The 18,589-nt window shown below is 40.1% G+C and overlaps 1 protein-coding gene across 1 annotated transcript in view; it reads left to right on the forward strand.

Moving 5' to 3' along the window:
- The window catches only part of DNAH14 (dynein axonemal heavy chain 14), a 133,529-nt gene that overhangs the window by 13,249 nt on the left and 101,691 nt on the right, over positions 1–18,589 (forward strand). The window contains 9 exon segments of the mRNA XM_077925616.1: positions 310–448; positions 1,437–1,568; positions 7,461–7,717; positions 8,136–8,301; positions 9,684–9,972; positions 12,296–12,344; positions 12,966–13,063; positions 14,221–14,384; positions 17,022–17,369. Of these exon segments, the coding sequence (XP_077781742.1) occupies positions 310–448; positions 1,437–1,568; positions 7,461–7,717; positions 8,136–8,301; positions 9,684–9,972; positions 12,296–12,344; positions 12,966–13,063; positions 14,221–14,384; positions 17,022–17,369 (1,642 nt within the window).

Raw genomic sequence — 18,589 nt, forward strand, 5'->3', positions numbered from 1 at the left:
AGAAATGGAGGAAAATAGGTAAAGGATTAAAAGTAACATTGAGAAAATGAACAGGGTCTACCTTCATAGGATGACATATATAGTCAGAGATATAAATTCCAAATTGGAGGGGAAAGGGGGACACTATAAAGGTTATATTAGTATGTGTTTGTGTGTGTGTGTGTTTGTACACACACATTCATTCATCCACTGCACGCACACAATTTTGGAGAATTTCCATGGGATCCCTGTTATGTCACTTAACATTTATTACTGTGAACTGAGAATCTGTATGGGTTTTATACTTAGAACTGGTTTTCTTTTTGGCAGAATGCTGTTGTATAAACGTTTGTTTCTGGCTGATGAGATATTACAAAAATGCTTGCTTTATATTCAAGCATTGTGTGAGGACGTGAGTAACACTGAGAAGCACAAATTGTCAGAAGATAAAACTATCAGTTTCATAAAGGTGAGAAGAAAAATATTTTCAGTGGATAGAAAAAGTGTAGGGAAAAATATTTCCACAACTTTAAATATAATTACTTATACAGAAATATTTACTGTTGGAAGCCAGTGAAAATCTGGAATCCAATTAAAATGTAATATAATAAAATGAATGCATTAATGTACGGTTTCCATTTCTCAAGATTTCATCTGATAAATGATGAGGGCATTATGACCTATCAGTGTGAGAAACAAGAGAATCAGATCAAATGTATTAGTTTGGTTCTGGTTTATGTTCAGTTTTAACTAAAGTTCTGGTTTAGGTCTGGTTCAGGTTCAAGGTCATTAAGTCTGGGATTTGGCTTGTAACAACTGAATCAATTGCATCAGATCAGTTTCACAGTATGTTGCATATATGATAAAGTGATTAATATCATGCTGATCTATGTAATTCCTAATACATTATTTTAAAATATAATATTTATCTATTTATTGAAAGATTTAAATGTGTTTTCTTTTTACGATAAAGACTCCATACTTGCTTCCCTGCTTCCCAGTGATAGTTTGGTGATTCACAGACATGTAATATTAAGCCAATTTTGCAGACAGCAGCTTTCATTAATCACCACTTAATTACATCTGTTGACAGCGCCTCAACAGATGCAAATAACCAGCCACGACACTCCCCTGGAAGTCTGATAATTGATTCAATTCTCATACCCTGTATATTTATTGCTATGTTTTGTGGTCCATTATTGTGGGAAGTTAAGCAGAGAACTGCTGGTTTAAAGGAAGGAGTGCTATCAAAGTTGATTGCTGTGTTTCCATAAAGATGAACAGAATTTCACAGATTTTTAACTTTTCTCTTTTTGCATTTTAGTGCTGATGCTATGTCATTTCTTGCTTTTGCCCTTAAGGATTAATGAGGTGGTTCAATGGACACAGGATCTTGCATTAGATTTAGGGCATTTTTGGGTTATTCTATATATATTCCACCCCCCTTTTTTTCTTAGATAGACATATCCCACACATACACTTTGGATGAATTTTGTGAGGAACAATACAAACAAAGTCAACAGGCACTCACTCAGCTACAAGATTTTAAAGATAAAGTAATCAAAGTAATCCGGACCTCTTTCTTAAAGGCAAGTTCTCTTTTTTTGTACTTTAATTCTGAATATTTTAATTCTTGTATATCACTTCAACTATATTTATTTTTCCCCCTCTAATAGCAAGAAAGAGGGCATGCTTTTGGAGTTTCTTTGTATTTTTCAAGTCTTAATGTGTATTTTATTCATTTTTTTAAGTGAAATGGAATTGTTAGATGGAGAAAGGCTGTAGTTTAGTGGCAAAGTACATGATGTGCTTTTAAAAGGTCCCCAGATTCATACCAGGCATCGCTAGATAGAGAGCTGCTGCCAGCCAGTGTAGATAATACTGAGTAAATGTATCAATGGTAAGGTATTAATTAAACTCCTCTTTATGGAAGGGAGTCGCCTCAGACTCCTTAAAAGAAATGAGCTTGTAGGGCAGCAGCTGAAGAAGGAGCAAAAAGGGTTTTCTTGTGTGTGTGTGTGTGTTTCTTTGTGGCTGATTAGCTGCTCTCCCTGTGCAAAGGTCAGAGGGGGCAGGGCTTCTGTTGAGGTAGGTGATTAGCTGTGGGAGGAGCTTATCAGAGCTTGTAGGGCAGCAGCTGAAGAAGGAGCAAAAAGGGTTTTCTTGTGTGTGTGTGTTTCTTTGTGGCTGATTAGCTGCTCTCCCTGTGCAAAGGTCAGAGGGGGCAGGGTTTCTGTTGAGTCATGTGATTAGCTGTGGGAGGAGCTTATCAGAGCTTACAGGGCAGCAGCTGAAGAAGAAGCAAAAGGGTTTTCTTGTGTGTGTGTTTGTGGCTGATTAGCTGCTCTCCCTGTGCAAAGGTCAGAGGGGGCAGGGTTTCTGTTGAGTCAGGTGATTAGCTGTGGGAGGAGCTTAGTTTGATCCATCTTTTAGATTTAGGGGAGCTAGTCTCAAACGTTTGTTGGGGGAGACCTAGGGTTTTTTGGGGGGGGATTTATTTGTCCTGTCTTCACGCTTTTTATGATGGAGGACCGCTGTAGTCACCCCCAATGACACGTTCTCAAGATGGAGGGTGAGGGAACAGCTGCAGTCACCTGTGGTTCCTGCGCAATGTTTGCCATCTTGCCAAAGGTTGCAGGCAGCTTTACCTGCAGCAATTGCATGTTGATTGCCCTCTTAAAAGACAAAGTCCAGCAACTGGAGGAACGTGTAGCTACGCTCCAAAGAATTAGAGAGCTGGAGCTCTTCTTGGAAGCAACAGAGCACACCGTCTCCACCAAGGAGGAGACAGGGGACTCCCCTGAGAAGGAGGCTAGTTCACCAACACAGGAGCCAGATATATGGAGAAACGTGACTCAAAGAAGTAGGAGGCCCAGGGTTCGCTCTGATTGTTTAGAAATATGCAATCGCTTTGAGGTCCTTTCCCCTAGCATGGAAGACGAGGAGCAGACTCCATTTGAGGATCTCTCCCTCATTACAGTCGATCAGGTATATGAAGACGAGCAGCAAAGGCAGTCCTCAGGGAATGTGCAGGCGACCTTGGAATGGACAGCTCACGGAAGAACCCCGACCAGACCTAAGAGGAGGCGTGTAGTGGTGATAGGGGATTCCCTACTGAGGGGAACAGAAGCAGTGATCTGTGGGCCTGACAAGATGTCTCGGGAAGTGTGCTGTCTCCCCGGGGCTAAGATCCAAGATGTAACTGAACGACTGCAAGGAATCATAAAACCCACTGACAAATACCCCTTCCTCTTGGTTCATGTGGGAACCAATGACACTGCAAGCAATAGCCTCCAGAAGATCAAAAGAGATTACGAGGCTCTGGGCAGGAAATTGAAGCAATTAAATGCACAAATTGTCATCTCATCTGTCCTCCCAGTTGAACGACGTGGCCCAGGGAGAGAGGGAAAAATAGTGGAAGTGAACAACTGGCTTCGCAAATGGTGTAAACAGGAACGGTTTGGATTCTTAGATCACGGACTGCAGTTTCTTGAAGATGGACTTCTGGCAAGCGATGGGCTGCACCTCACAACGGTTGGGAGGAATGTTTTTGCAAAAAATCTCAGAAACCTCATCAGGAGGGCTTTAAACTGACTAATGTGGGGGAGGGAGACAGTGCTCCTGAAGGTAGGAGTCTATCAATTGATGAAGATGATCATCCAAATGTCATAGACTGAATGGAGCAAACAGCACGCAGACCTAGTGGTGGGAGGAAAAAATCCTTAAATAAGAGACACGGGGGAATGATTAATGGACTTCAATGTCTGTACACTAATGCGCAAAGCATGGGAAATAAACAAGATGAGCTTGAGCTCTTGGTACAGCAAACTAAATATGACATAATAGGAATCACTGAAACCTGGTGGGATAAGTCCCACGATTGGAATGTAATAATGGAGGGATACAATCTATTTCAGAGAAACAGACCAGACAACAAAGGAGGAGGAGTGGCGTTATATGTCAGGGATGTGTATACCTGTGAAGAGATCCAAGATTTAGAACCTCAAAGCCAAAGTGAGAGCATTTGGGTCAAAATTAAGGGAGAGAAGAATAACAGTGACCTCATTGTGGGAGTTTACTATAGATCCCCAAGCCAAACGGAGGACATAGATGATGCCTTCCTGGAACAGATGGCCAAGCATGCAAAAGGAAGGGAGATAGTAGTAATGGGGGACTTCAATTACCCGGATATTTGTTGGATGTCAAACTCAGCCAAGAGCATAAGGTCAAACAGATTCCTCACTGGCCTTGCAGACAACTTCATTGTCCAGAAAGTGGGAGAAGCAACAAGAGGAACAGCCATTTTAGATCTGGTCCTAACCAATGTTGATGACCTGGTTAGTGGGGTAGAAGTGGAAGGATCATTAGGCGCGGGTGATCATGCTCTTCTGAAATTTACTATACAGTGGAAAGGAGCAGCCAAGCATACTAGGACTCAATTTCTTGACTTTAAGAAAGCCGACTTCATAAAACTTAGGGAAGTGCTGGGTGAGATCCCATGGACAGTAATACTAAAAGGAAAGGGAGTTCATGATGGCTGGGAGTTTGTTAAGAGGGAGATAGTAAAAGCACAACTTCAGGCAATACCAATGAGACGGAAACATGGAAGGTGCCTAAAGAAGCCAGGGTGGCTATCTAAAGAACTTTTAACTGAGTTAAGATTAAAAAAGGATGTGTACAAAAAATGGAAAAGGGGGGAAACCACCAAAGAGGAATTCAAACAAATAGCCAGCGCGTGTAGACACAAAGTCAGAAAAGCTAAAGCACAGAATGAACTCAGGCTTGCTAGAGAGCTTAAAAGCAACAAAAAAGGCTTTTATGGGTATGTTCGTAGCAAAAGGAAGAACAAAGAAACAGTGGGGTCACTCAGAGGAGAAGATGGTGAAATGCAAACAGGGGACACAGAAAGGGCTGAACTCCACAATGCCTTCTTTGCCTCAGTCTTCTCTGATAAAGAAAACAATGCCCGACCTGAAGAATTTGGAGCAAATGATTCAGCAGAGGAAACACAGCCCAGAATAACTAAGGAGATAGTACAAGAATACTTGGCTAGTCTAGATGTATTCAAGTCTCCAGGGCCAGATGAACTGCATCCAAGAGTATTAAAAGAACTGGCAGATGTGATTTCAGAACCACTGGCAGTCATCTTTGAGAATTCCTGGAGAACAGGCAAAGTCCCGGCAGACTGGAGGAGGGCAAATGTTGTCCCTATTTTCAAAAAGGGGGAAAGAGAGGACCCAAATAATTACCGCCCAGTCAGTCTGACATCAATACCAGGGAAGATTCTGGAGCAGATCATTAAGCAAACAGTCTGTGAGCACCTAGAAAGGAATGCTGTGATCACCAATAGTCAGCATGGATTTCTGAAAAATAAGTCATCTCAGACTAACCTGATCTCGTTTTTTGACAGAATTACAAGCCTGGTAGATGAAGGGAACGCAGTGGATATAGCCTACCTTGATTTCAGCAAGGCATTTGACAAGGTGATATTCTTGTAAAGAAGCTGGTAAAATGCGGTCTTGACTATGCTACCACTCAGTGGATTTGTAACTGGCTGACTGACCGAACCCAAAGGGTGCTCATCAATGGTTCCTCTTCATCCTGGAGAAGAGTGACTAGTGGGGTGCCACAGGGTTCTGTCTTGGGCCCGGTCTTATTCAACATCTTTATCAACGACTTGGGTGATGGACTCAAGGGCATCCTGATCAAATTTGCAGATGACACCAAACTGGGAGGGGTGGCTAACACCCCAGAGGACAGGATCACACTTCAAAACGACCTTGACAGATTAGAGAACTGGGCCAAAACAAACAAGATAAATTTTAACAGGGAGAAATGTAAAGTATTGCACTTGGGCAAAAAAAATGAGAGGCACAAATACAAGATGGGTGACACCTGGCTTGAGAGCACTACATGTGAAAAGGATCTAGGAGTCTTGGTTGACCACAGACTTGACATGAGCCAACAGTGTGACGCGGCAGCTAAAGAAGCCAATGCAATTCTGGGCTGCATCAATAGGAGTATAGCATCTAGATCAAGGGAAGTAATAGTGCCACTGTATTCTGCTCTGGTCAGACCTCACCTGGAGTACTGTGTCCAGTTCTGGGCACCACAGTTCAGGAAGGACACTGACAAACTGGAACGTGTCCAGAGGAGGGCAACCAAAATGGTCAAAGGCCTGGAAACGATGCCTTATGAGGAACGGCTAAGGGAGCTGGGCATGTTTAGCCTGGAGAAGAGGAGGTTAAGGGGTGATATGATAGCCATGTTCAAATATATAAAAGGATGTCACATAGAGGAGGGAGAAAGGTTGTTTTCTGCTGCTCCAGAGAAGCGGACACGGAGCAATGGATCCAAACTACAAGAAAGAAGATTCCACCTAAACATTAGGAAGAACTTCCTGACAGTAAGAGCTGTTCGACAGTGGAATTTGCTGCCAAGGAGTGTGGTGGAGTCTCCTTCTTTGGAGGTCTTTAAGCAGAGGCTTGACAACCATATGTCAGGAGTGCTCTGATGGTGTTTCCTGCTTGGCAGGGGGTTGGACTCGATGGCCCTTGTGGTCTCTTCCAATTCTATGATTCTATGAAATAGAAGCATGACTACTGAAAAAAATCATTCTTAATCCAGAAGACTTGAACAATTAAAGGCTAGTGGGAAATGGGCAAGGTGCTCAAGTTATCATCGGCATTCTTGGAGAATGCTGATTTTCTTATTTCAACTGGTGCTGAGCTCTGATCTTTTAATCTTTTTAAACATGTTAATATTATTTGACTATCTGTTCATTTTAGTCCCCGTTTCATTCTGTTGTTGAATACTTTAGCTTGCATGGTGAGTTTTGAAATTTGTGATTGAGCTAAATGGTTCTTAAAGCAGTGTTATGTACTGAAGTTCTCACCCTGGGCCAGCAGGGGGATACTGCAGATAGTTATGCAAATGAAGGATCAAAAAGTGACGTTCAGTGATTGGATAGTTTTGTATGCAAATGAAGGATCAAAAAGTGACGTTCAGTGATTGGATAGTTTTAGAAAATGGCAACAGTTACAGTTGTTCTGTAGCTCTATATAAGCAGGCTGACTGAGCTCCTCCGTTAGTTCTGTTCCAGCTTACAAAATAAAGAGCTGCTTTGGAGAAATTGCTGTGTCGTCTGCTATGTCAACCCACAACTTAACAAGCAGCATCTTATTTTATTATGAACTCTGTGTATTTTGATTGTAAACTGATGTTTTAATTGGTTTTGTTTTAATTTATGCCACATAGAAGCTTTTGTATGAAGCGACCAATCTAACAATTATACATAATGAGAAGACCAGAAGTTCACCAGATAAAAACTGTTTTTTGTTACCAGAGAAAATTCTTTCATTGGAAGCAATCCTAAATTACTAGTAGCTTAGAACAAGTATTGCAAATATTTTATCTTATAAAAAGGTTATTCAGTATATAGTAATTATTTTTTCCAAATTATTTTTTCCAAAATGTTATAGATAGCTGAAATGAAGGGAGCAGAAAAGCTTTTTCTGCATTTGCCAGATGATCCCAGAAAAAAGCCAAAACACTTTGAGATAGCTGGATGGCGGCACATAATGGAAGACTTTTCTAGGTTTCTTCAGCTTGTTGACCGAATGTTTCAAGAACTGCTTCGAAAATTGGTTCACAATGCTTTAAACCTTCTTTTGGAGATATTTGAAGGCTCTCATAATAAGACAGTTTCAAAACTGAAGACAAATGAGGACCTTATATGGTATTTTCACCTGTTTATGATGAAAACACATGTCCAAAATGTTTTGCTTTATTGTATTGTTCATAAGATTCCTTTGTCATTTTCTTTTATTATTAAGTATAGGTACCTGTTTTGAAAGATTATGAAAAAGAATTTCTTGGAGCAAATGCTTGTTGTTGAATATGAGTAAAGAGCCAAGTATAATATTAATTCTCATAATTGTTACACCAATTATATAGTTAACAAATAGTTAAATAATCTTTCTGATATATTTAATATGTAGTTTAATGTTTTAAGGCAGTTACCAGTATCATTCTGTATCTACTACCCTGAGCTCTTTGGGAAAAGGCAGGATAAAAGTGTGTGCAATTACTTAGTAGAAATAGTTTGTCCTATATCTGTTCAAAAATAATTTAGGTTTTTCCCCCCATATACGCAGGGCATATAAAAAAACAATTGAGAGAGCAAATAGCTTATCGAATACTGAGAATAGACACCAACAGATGTTTCAAGCCAATTATTTTGAGATATCACAGGCATTATCACGCCATTCAGAAAGGCCTGAGCCACAAGTAGAAATCATTACTGTTAGTGATATAAGCAAGGTAAATTGTTTTCAATGAAAATCTCTTAATCTAACCCTTATGAAGGACTGAATGTAGCTACAAGATAATGCATGATTGCATTCTGCTAGATTTTTTATTCATTTATATCTCACTTTGTTTGATTGTTAATTCATTCATGCTCCACTTTTCAAAATAAAATCATCCTAATATAGCTTATTTCAATAGAAATTAAAGCAAACTTAATACATGAGTTTTAGGTTCACGTTTCTCATAGTCTCTCCATGCCTCATGACACGCTATTTGGAAGCTATAGGCAGTTTCTTCCTAGGGTTTTTTTTAATGCTTAAGGTATAATAAAATTAAGATTTTTCTTCATGTTATATTTCATTAATTTCTAAGCCCAAGGGTCTCTTTTGAAACAGAATCACAGTGGTAAGAAATTAAGAACTTGTGCTAAATCTCCATGCTTCTTGAGGGACAATGCAAAAATAGTTTTCATTTAGACTCATTCCTTTTCACTTAATTTCAGAATGTTAATAACAACAAGAACAACAATAATAATATAGAATGGATTTTTGTTGTTGTTATTAAGTTATGAATCACCTTTTACATGTCTCAAAGTGATTTACAAACATATCATGAAAACTTTATAAAACAGTATGAAAACAACTGGTTAGGTTAAAGAACAATATCAAATGAGCAGAGATCCTTTCATCCAGCTGAAAAAACCATGTCAAAATAAAAAATGTTTTCCATTGTTTCTGGGAAATACATATATTGGGTACCTGTCATAATGAAACATAGATGCCACACTGAAAACTCTGTTACGAATTGTTAATGTGGAGCAGGCTGGTGATATTTTTGGGACTTTAGGAAGAAACTCCTGCAGAATGCAGCGACCTATTGGATATATAAGAGATAAGGTGGTCTCTCAAGTAACTGGGTCTTTCGGTATATAGGGCTTTAGAAATTAGTTCCAAAAAGTATTTTCTGTGAACCCCTGAGACCTCCAGGTATAGGGCATTGTGTAAATTCAATTAATAATAATAATAATAATTTGAAGTTGGCCTGAGAGAAGATCCTACAAAGTGTTGTGTCCTAGTAGTAGTTTGACCCCACGAGCAACCTAGCTGCCAAGTTCTGCACTAACTGTAGCCTCTGGACCTACCTCAACAGTAACCCCTCATATTCAAGCAAGAATAAACAGATTTATAATATATTAATGCTGTGGATTATTCAGTTTTGTTCCTTATTAATATATTATTTTTCTGAATATTATTATTTCTATTTTATAATTAAACACTTTTTAAATAATATTTTTCACATAATTTTTCATACTGTGCAGATTTTCCATTTGCATTTAAATGATTAAAAACTTAATAAAAATGTAAGCCATTTTTGTTTTTCTTATACAAATTTAGATACTGGAAGATGTAAAAAGGCAACTGAGAGGAGAGGAAGAATATGTGCCAATATTTAAAATAAATATAGAGCTTAGAATTCCTTATGAAAAGGAACTTTGTCGAAAATACATCCAGGAAGAGGAGGATGATTATCTCTCAGAAACCTCATTAGTACCTTTCAATGAAACATTGGAAGATGAAGATTTGAAACAATTATCTCCAAGTGACAGACAAAGCAAACATGAAGGATCGGAAAATTCTGTGCTACTACAGTCAAATGCATCCACCGATGAAAAAACCATTTTGAGTAAGAGTAACCTGAGTTCTTTGAGATTACAATTTTGAGTCTTTGAGTCTGCATGAGCACAGATGCGCAACTCAGAGTCACATTAGATATACCATCTCTCCAAGATCTAACTGTTGGGCCAGTGGACTTAGCCATGCTTCCTCTTGTCCCACTGCTTTCCCCGTGGGGAAAACCACTCTTTAGTGTTCAATTGGAACAAACTGCTCTTTGAGTTTTATCCAGATTGACGTTTGCTCCAATTTAGCACCGAAGAGCATGGGAAATGATCAGGGCAAGGAAAACAACTGCTTGGACCTGTGCTCTCTAGACATGGGACAAGCAGAAATGTGGACGGGCCCAGTGACAAGTGACATTAGCTCTGGAGCTATCACACCATGTTTATGTAGGAGATGGATAGAGGATTAAATCTGTAGATTACAATTTAAACCTCCTATCCCACATGTGTGAGAAATACAGGTTGTAAGGCTATGAAGTCTTTAGCAGAGTAAAACAAATAGGCCTGTTCTTATGTTGCAATCCTCTGCAGCTTTCTAGGAAGAGGCACATGGAGAAATTTCCAGGTACGTTTCTGCGGGGAGAGGCAGGTATTGCAGTCCTGAGCTGCATAAAACTTTATGGGTCAAAAGCAGCACTTTGAATTGAGCCCAGAAATTAATTGGAAGCCACTGTAGTTGTGCCAGAATTGACATTATCTGCTCAGATTGTCTTGCCCCAATCAGAAATCTGATTATTGGATTCTGCACTAGCTGCAGTTTCTCAACCATCTTCAAAAGTAGTACCTGCCACATTCCATAAGGTATGGTTGTGTTAACATTTTCCTTTATCTTGGTATCAGCAACTTTTGGATTCTCCACACTTTAGTGGCTATATGAACTTCACTATTATTATTTAGATCTGAACAATGACTTCAGGTTGGGTAAAAGGCATGGGAGGGTGGGATATTTAGTTTGTATTTTTTCTTTTTTTTAGATGTAACACAAAGTACTTTTTCATATAAAACTCAATAACTAAATAAAAAAAATAAAGCAGTGCATAGCACATTGCACTATTCTAACCTAGGTGTTATGAGAACGTTGACAACAGAAGTTAGGCTACTCCTGTCCAGATAGGGTTGCAGTTGGGTCACCAGCCAAAGTGGATGCAAGGCGCACCTTACCGCTGAGGCCACTTATGCCTCAAGAAAAAGTAACAAACCCAGAAGTACCTCCAAGCTGTGCACTTGCTCCTTCAGGACAGGCTGAATCCTGCCTGTCCAATGTAAGAAGCTACCGACTAACAGCTGCTCATTATCTGGATTATGTTTCAGTTTATTGGCTTTCACCTGATCCATTACAGGAGCCAGGCACTGGCATAGCATATCCACTGCCACTCTTGCCATTGTAAAGGAGAAATAGAGCTGTGGATCACCCCAGCCAGCAGTTTCATGCAGATGTTAAATAGCATGGGGGATATAAATAACCTCAGTGGCACCCCACATTGGAGGCTCCATGGGGCCAAACATCCCCCTAGCACCTTCTGCTGGAAATAGCCATCCAAGTATTATTATAAATTATTATTAAGTAGTACTGGAACTACCACAAAGTGGAACTGTTCACCCCCAACCTGGACAGCGATCCCAGAAACAAGGATGCCAAGTTGAATAAAATATTGGGGGGCGGGCAGAGGTAAGTCCCACACTGCATAATCAATCACATGATGTGGCATGCACAAACCGGTGGAATGGCAATGCCTATCAACTTTGGGGAGGTCCGGTCCCCTCAAATATATTATTAGGATGGGGCCGAAGGGACCTTGGCTCCTAGGAGTTGACTCCTATGCCCAGAAATAGACAAAAGAGTTCAAAAGAACCAAGAGGGCTATTGCTATTTGGGTGGGATTCTGTTTCATACTGGCAAATTATGGTTGACCAGACTTTTTGCGATAAGAAAGGTGATGGGGAAATGTACTGGAAATTGTTGGACAGTGCTTGTTTTGACATGTCTCACTTCCCTGAAAACCAAATAAATGTTCATTAGATAGCTAACACCATCTAATTTCCCTGCAAACAGATCAATGCTCAATGAGCAGGTCACCTGGAAGCATCTGTGGGCACACTCCCCCATTTCTCCTAACAAAGGTCATCATACAGGATGGACCAAGCCGGTTTTCATTGCAAAGCTGTTATTAAACTCCAATTTAAATGGATCCAAATAACATGTTTTGAAATTATTGTTTTAAGAATTCAGTAGAAAACGTTTCCTTTTAGGAAAGTGATGACATTCAAAGATTGATATTTTCAATGGCTTATTTTTTTTTAAAGTGTTTGCTTTTCTTTTTGGATTAGGTAGAACACATTCTTCTAAATCCAATGTGGAATCACTGAAATATAAAAGGTATGTCTAATCATAGGGGCCTTGTTTTACAGATCATATATTGTGCTGACTCTGCAAAAGGGCTACTTATTTATTTTATTGGTTTTACAATTTGAGATGGTTGCTGATGACCTGAATGGGTTGGGGTAATGTCTCTCATCACATGATGGACGCAGGAGAGCAAAGAACTCTGGGAGGCAGGCATAGTCCACTCAGTTTTTTCTCTCTTATTGTTTTTGTCCTGGCTCTCCCTGACCTCTTATTTCAGTTAAGTTTTCCTATTTTCAGGTATTCTTTGCTTACTTATTTTTCTGATGCTTGAATGCTATTAACCCACCTGATCAGAACTCCATAAAACCCTTTCGGAATATCAGAGAAGGGCTCTTCTTGAACAATATGGGATGGGGTACGGGGAATGCTGTGAGGAAAGAAGAGGAGAAAACAGAGAGCTTTTTCCCCCTGTGAACTTCCTTAATGTTATTTGTATTAGAATACAATACTAATATTAGGCGAGTCTTTCTCTTGCACACACACACCTTGATAGCCCTACACTTTAGATTTTAAGCTCTTTGCTGTTTTGTATTTAACATTTTCTGAAGACCTTTTGCCAATAAAGAGGAAATTCATTGTTTTCTTATCTAGCTCTCCAGCATTCGCTACAGATTTTTATCTAGCTCCTAATAGAAGAGAGTTTTCAATGCAGTTCCAAGGAATTGTGGATGCACTAGAAAACATTATTGGTAAGTAATCTCACTCAAACAATGCAGTGCTATGTATAATTTTTACTATTTAATTAACATATAGTTTGCACTGATGAAGCAGAGAAAAGGAATAAATTGCCTGTTCTCACAGTGAAAGGAATGTAGGAAGTGGGGTCCCCCAAATATCTCTATTGGGACCGGTGCTTTTTTTAGCTTGTTCATAAGTTACTAGAGATAAGAGTGAGTAGTGAGGTCCAGTTTCTTGATGACACCACATTGTTGAGGATGGTAAAGACAAAAAGCAATTTCAAGAAGCCGCAAAAGGATGTCTTCAAACTTGGTGAAATTAAAATTTTATTTTTTATTTAAAATAGATATATACCAGTATATATCTCTCCCTGTTTCATAAGAGTTTATTGAAATAATCTGAATTGATATTTCTATTACTGTTGCAAAGTGTTTCTGTCGCTTGCCCAAGTTTCAAATATAGATTAATCTGTGGGGGGTGGGGTTGCTGATTTATATTTATTAAGAATTCATACTCCATGTTCCAGCAACATATCTATTTCCTCACATCCAGAAACGCAAGGAGAGCCTTTACTCTTGCTAGAAGCTCGGCCTTGCCCTCACTGGTTCTGGAAGGCTCCTATATAAGAGTCCCATACGCACAGAGACTTTGCTCCTGCCCATTAGGGGAAATAGGAAGCCCCGAACATATATTTTTTAGATGTCCTTTTTATGTTGAGATCCGTAGAGACACCATTGATCCTTTACTGAAGAGGCTTGCCGATCTTTCAGACAAGTCTAAACTTAATTCTCCTCTTAGGCAAAGATAAAAAGACGACCTGGCTGGTAGCCAGATTCTGCGCCCAGATTTGTAGGCACAGATCATCCTCTAGAATAAAATAGCTATTGGGGAATGCTGAAGTTGCCCTTTGGGGTGCCTCAGGGTCAATTTTTTATGGTAGCCCAAATCTCAGTTGTACAGGTGTATGTATATATCTCAATTTTAACTCATGAGCTAATGCCGCAATCTGCTCCGATTGTATATTTTATCTTTATGAATGCTGTTTTTATTGTGTTTTGTTACGTGAGCTGGTCTTTGACCGTAATAAATTATCTCTCTCCTATCTCTCTACTCCATGTGCAGGGCTAGTTTCTGAGTTTATAAATACTATTCTATTATCTCTTATTAGATCAGGTTCTGCCATTTTCTCAAGATGCCCAGCTGTCGATCTTCACAACTCAATCTTTACATAAAATAATGCAACCTTCTATGGATCCTGAACCAGGACAGCATTTAGCAACATGGCCAAACTGTGATCTCATTCTAGGAACTGATCCAGATTATGAAAGCAAAGTATGTTTTTATGTTCCAGGGGGTAGTGTGTAAAGACAAAATCACATATAATCAGAACAAACCTGGAACTACCCCTGTGTGACCATCCCTGCTTTTCTGAAGCTGGTGTGCCAAGCAGGGCAGGCAGAGAGCATTTAAGCTCTCAGCTTTGCTTACCGGGCTCTGGGAAGGTCTCATAGGATCCTCCCAGATCCTCCCAGATCCTGTGTGAAGCCTTCCTAGAGCCTGGTAAAGAAAGTGAAGCGCTTAAAAGCTCTTTGTGTGGCCAGGTGGAGACCCCCCGACCCCAGTAGCCACCTGGGTGAAATGAGTGGTGAATGACAATGTGTTGTGGGGTTAAAATTGGCCACAACTTTATTTAAACTTTCAGATGTAGGAGGACCTTGCCTTAGGCATTGGGTGTTTATCCCTCCCAGTCCCCAGCCAGGGATCTGAAGCACATCAGGGTTAACAGATCTGTCTGGGGAGTGGGCTGGCTCTGGAAGACATATGTGCACTGACAACCTTTCAGCGTATGGCCAGTGACTCCCTTCAACACAGCCCCTTTAACGGGGAAACCTGGGATCGCTGCCGCAGGGGGGCGTGTGTCACCGCTTCACGCCCTACACCCATTTAGGGAAGATAATGGGTCGTGACAGGACAGATCGTGAAGCTGAGGCTCCAATATTTTGGCCACCTCGTGAGAAGAGAAGACTCCCTGGAAAAGACCCTGATGTTGGGAAAGATTGAGGGCACAAGGAGAAGGGGACGACAGAGGACGAGATGGTTGGACAGTGTTCTCGAAGCTACCAGCATGAGTTTGACCAAACTGTGGGAGGGAGTGGAAGATGGCATGCTTTGGTCCATGGGGTCATGAAGAGTCAGACACGACTAAACAACTAAACAACAACAACAGGGGTCAGCAAACTTTTTCAGCAGGAGGCCGGTCCACTGTCCCTTAGACCTTGTGGGGGGGCGGACTATATTTTTTGGGGGGGGGAATGAACTAATTCCTATGCCCCACAAATAACCTAGAGATGCATTTTAAATAAAAGGACACATTCTACTCATGTAAAAACATGCTGATTTCCGTATCGTCCGCAGGCCAGATTTAGAAGGTGATTGGGCCGGATTCGGCCTTAGTTTGCCTACCCATTGGCTAAAGGATTCCGCCCAAGGCCTAAAACTGTAGGGTCCGCCCCCTTACATATGCAAAGAGTAGACCGAAGTGAAGACTACCCCTTCTTGGTCCATTCTCCTGGCTCCTCCACCCGTCACAATTGGTTCATTCTGAACTGAAGTTTGGCTGGCACCTCAAGGGCTGTAATGTGGGGAGATGAACCAGGAGCATTCTGCCAGGAGGATTGGAGGTGCTGTGCGCGGCCACGCAGAGGGCACCCTCCGGTTGATGGGGAGACCAGTCATTTTGTACCAGGCAAACTGGTTGTGGGCGCAGTAAGCCAGAGGACATTCTTGCTGTGTAAACAGCAAGAATGACATGAGAACATTTTGGGATTGAAATGTCCACAACTTTATTGATCACAGTTGTGTTTAGAGTAGCAAGTTTTTGTTATACCATATAAGAAAAATGAAAAGAGCAGGTTTTGACGTGGAGAAATTTTCTCCAGCTTTGCTAAAGGACTAACATCCAAACACCAGAGTGCTTTATTAAATAGTGGGGTGAGAAAGAGGTTGCTGGAGACAATGAGAAAAGGGAAAATGTGTAATTTCTTTAGTTGTTCTTCTTGAAACTGATTTATGTAGCATGCAGAGGGCGCTGTTTTAATCTCATAGTGCATATTCCTGCAACCTTAATCCTGCCTCCTGGATACTGCAAGCAGTTAGGAGCTCAAGAAGGGCAAATGTGTCCTATTCTTACCCTTCTCCTACAAACTCATACTCAGTTGCTTTCAACGTTATGTAACTCATGGAGGTCAGATCTGTTTAACATGTTTGGGGCATTTCTTTCTTTTTATCTTAATCTAAAAACGAATATTTTCCTGTACACCTGGCAGAATTCCCCCAGTACCCAGAAACTACATTGTATTGCTAGCTCCATTTTCCTGCTTCAATTATAGACATGATATGGCATTAGAAGAATTAATATGATATTGCCACAAATCCAGCCCAAATATGTCTTATTCTGACAGCTGACAAATATATTGGTATTTGGTGAATATAAAGCCAATTTGCAACTAGTAATGCAAATAAATATGCACAAAAATTCAAATGGGGGTTGATTTTCTACTCGTCACTCACAGGACCTGGTTTCCAAAATGTTCCAGTAGCAATAGATGATCCATTTTATTGGATTATGTGTGCACTATCACAGTTAAATACAGATTTGCAACCATGCTGTTTCAGTAATGTATTACTAACTGGCTGTGTTTAAATGATTTAGCACTGAGTATGAGCTTCAGTGAGCCCAAGGAAGGCATTGGGCTCACATACTCTCTCTTTCCCTCAAACAGCAAGGAGGAGGACTTTACCAGAGTTTAGCTTGTTTTAAGGAATCTCAGAATAGCATTACATTTGAATTAGCTACCTGGGCTTTCTTGATCATTACAGTATCGTTTCTGCATCACTAAAACATTTTGGCTTAGAATAATGTGCCTTTGACTTCTAAGTTTATCATCTGTTTCCTGTTTTACTCTGCAGATTCTGAACCTTCTGTCTCTTCAAAGTTGTTCACTGGGCCGAGTAGAATCTTACAGCAGAAACTTTTTAAATTATTGCAATATGGTTGATAAAGCAAAAAATACAACTGACGCTATATTTTCACTAAATAGAGAAATGTCTACATCAGAGTTCAGAAACATTCTGGAAAACTATACTGTTGATATAAAGGAGATTGTATGTATGGTTACTGAAAAGAACATCTGTATGTTTAAGGTTCAGAGTTTCAACTTTCAAAAGGATTGCCTCCCATTTTTTGAAGCTCTCATTAGTATAATTCTTAGCTGCTTTTATGAAGTAATGGATGCAAAGAATGTACATCTTGTAGAAGTAAGTATTTCAGTTTTTCATTCAATAAACTTTTAGGATAAATGCCTTATATGAAAAAAAATTCCACTGCCACCAGTGCAAAACAAAATTTTGCAAAATAGCTATGCCAGTCATAGAAAAGACTGAGAAATATTTGGAAAGGTAGGATATAAGTGTGTGTGTGTGTGTGTGTGTGTGTGTGTGTGTGTGTGTGTATAGAAGAGATGCCCAGCCAGAATGTCTTCTGTACAGCCTCCTTCTGCCCCAGTACCATCACAGATGTAAGCAAATCTCACGGGGAACCACTACCTTCTCACCTTGGGGGAGCTACCTGGCTTCAATCTCTTTGCTAGTGCAGGTGTCGGTGGAGATTGGATTGGAGATGAAGCTACTCTAATATTACCTAGTTAGAAGATACTATTCATTATTTGTTATTGCCCCTTATACGCTTTCTAATCACTTTCTAAAGCCCTTGTATGTTCAAGGAAGCAGTCTTTCCCCGATGGAGCGGGCTTAGTGGTTACTGAATGACTCCAATGCATTAGTGACTCAGAAAGTACCCCTTTCTGCACTGGCCCCAGGGAATATGAGGAAGATGGAATTGGACAAAATAGCCATGAATTGTAAGGGGAATTCGGAGGGCTAAATCTGAAGTACACTTTATGTAGTAGTGGAGGCTGCCTGGTGGTAGTCTCACCAGAAATTGAGGATTCTGTTTGTTTTAGTAGATGCCTTGATTTATATTTAGTATTTGAAATTGCTTGTGTTTCTGTGCTTTTGTCATGGCCTTCAGCTAGCACAATAAACTTACTGAACTCAGTATTACCTAGCAGGTTGGTGAGATTCAGCAACTTGTTGCAGCAGGCTAAAGTGGAAACGTGAGCATAAAAAGGAAAGTACTGAACAGCTAGTCAGAAGTCTAGTAACAATATAGAGCTAGTGCACAAAGTACTACTGCTCAGTATGCTGAGAAGACAATTATGTCATAGTCAGATCCATTACTTTTGAGAGCTCAATTCCCTGTCCTTTATGCCCCAACTGAGATTGTCGACTTCTTAGATAGATCCATACTTAAACACTCATATGAATGAATGAATGAATGAATGAATATTCTGCAGCCTATTGGCTTCCAGAACCATTTGAGACAGAACACCTTAATGATTAGTTGTATTTTAACATTTTAATTTAATTTATTTAATGTTTATGTTCTAGCAGTGTACATTGCCTTGATTTTTCACGAT

This window comes from Podarcis muralis, chromosome 3 (assembly GCF_964188315.1).
Source record: "Podarcis muralis chromosome 3, rPodMur119.hap1.1, whole genome shotgun sequence".
NCBI lineage: Eukaryota > Metazoa > Chordata > Lepidosauria > Squamata > Lacertidae > Podarcis > Podarcis muralis.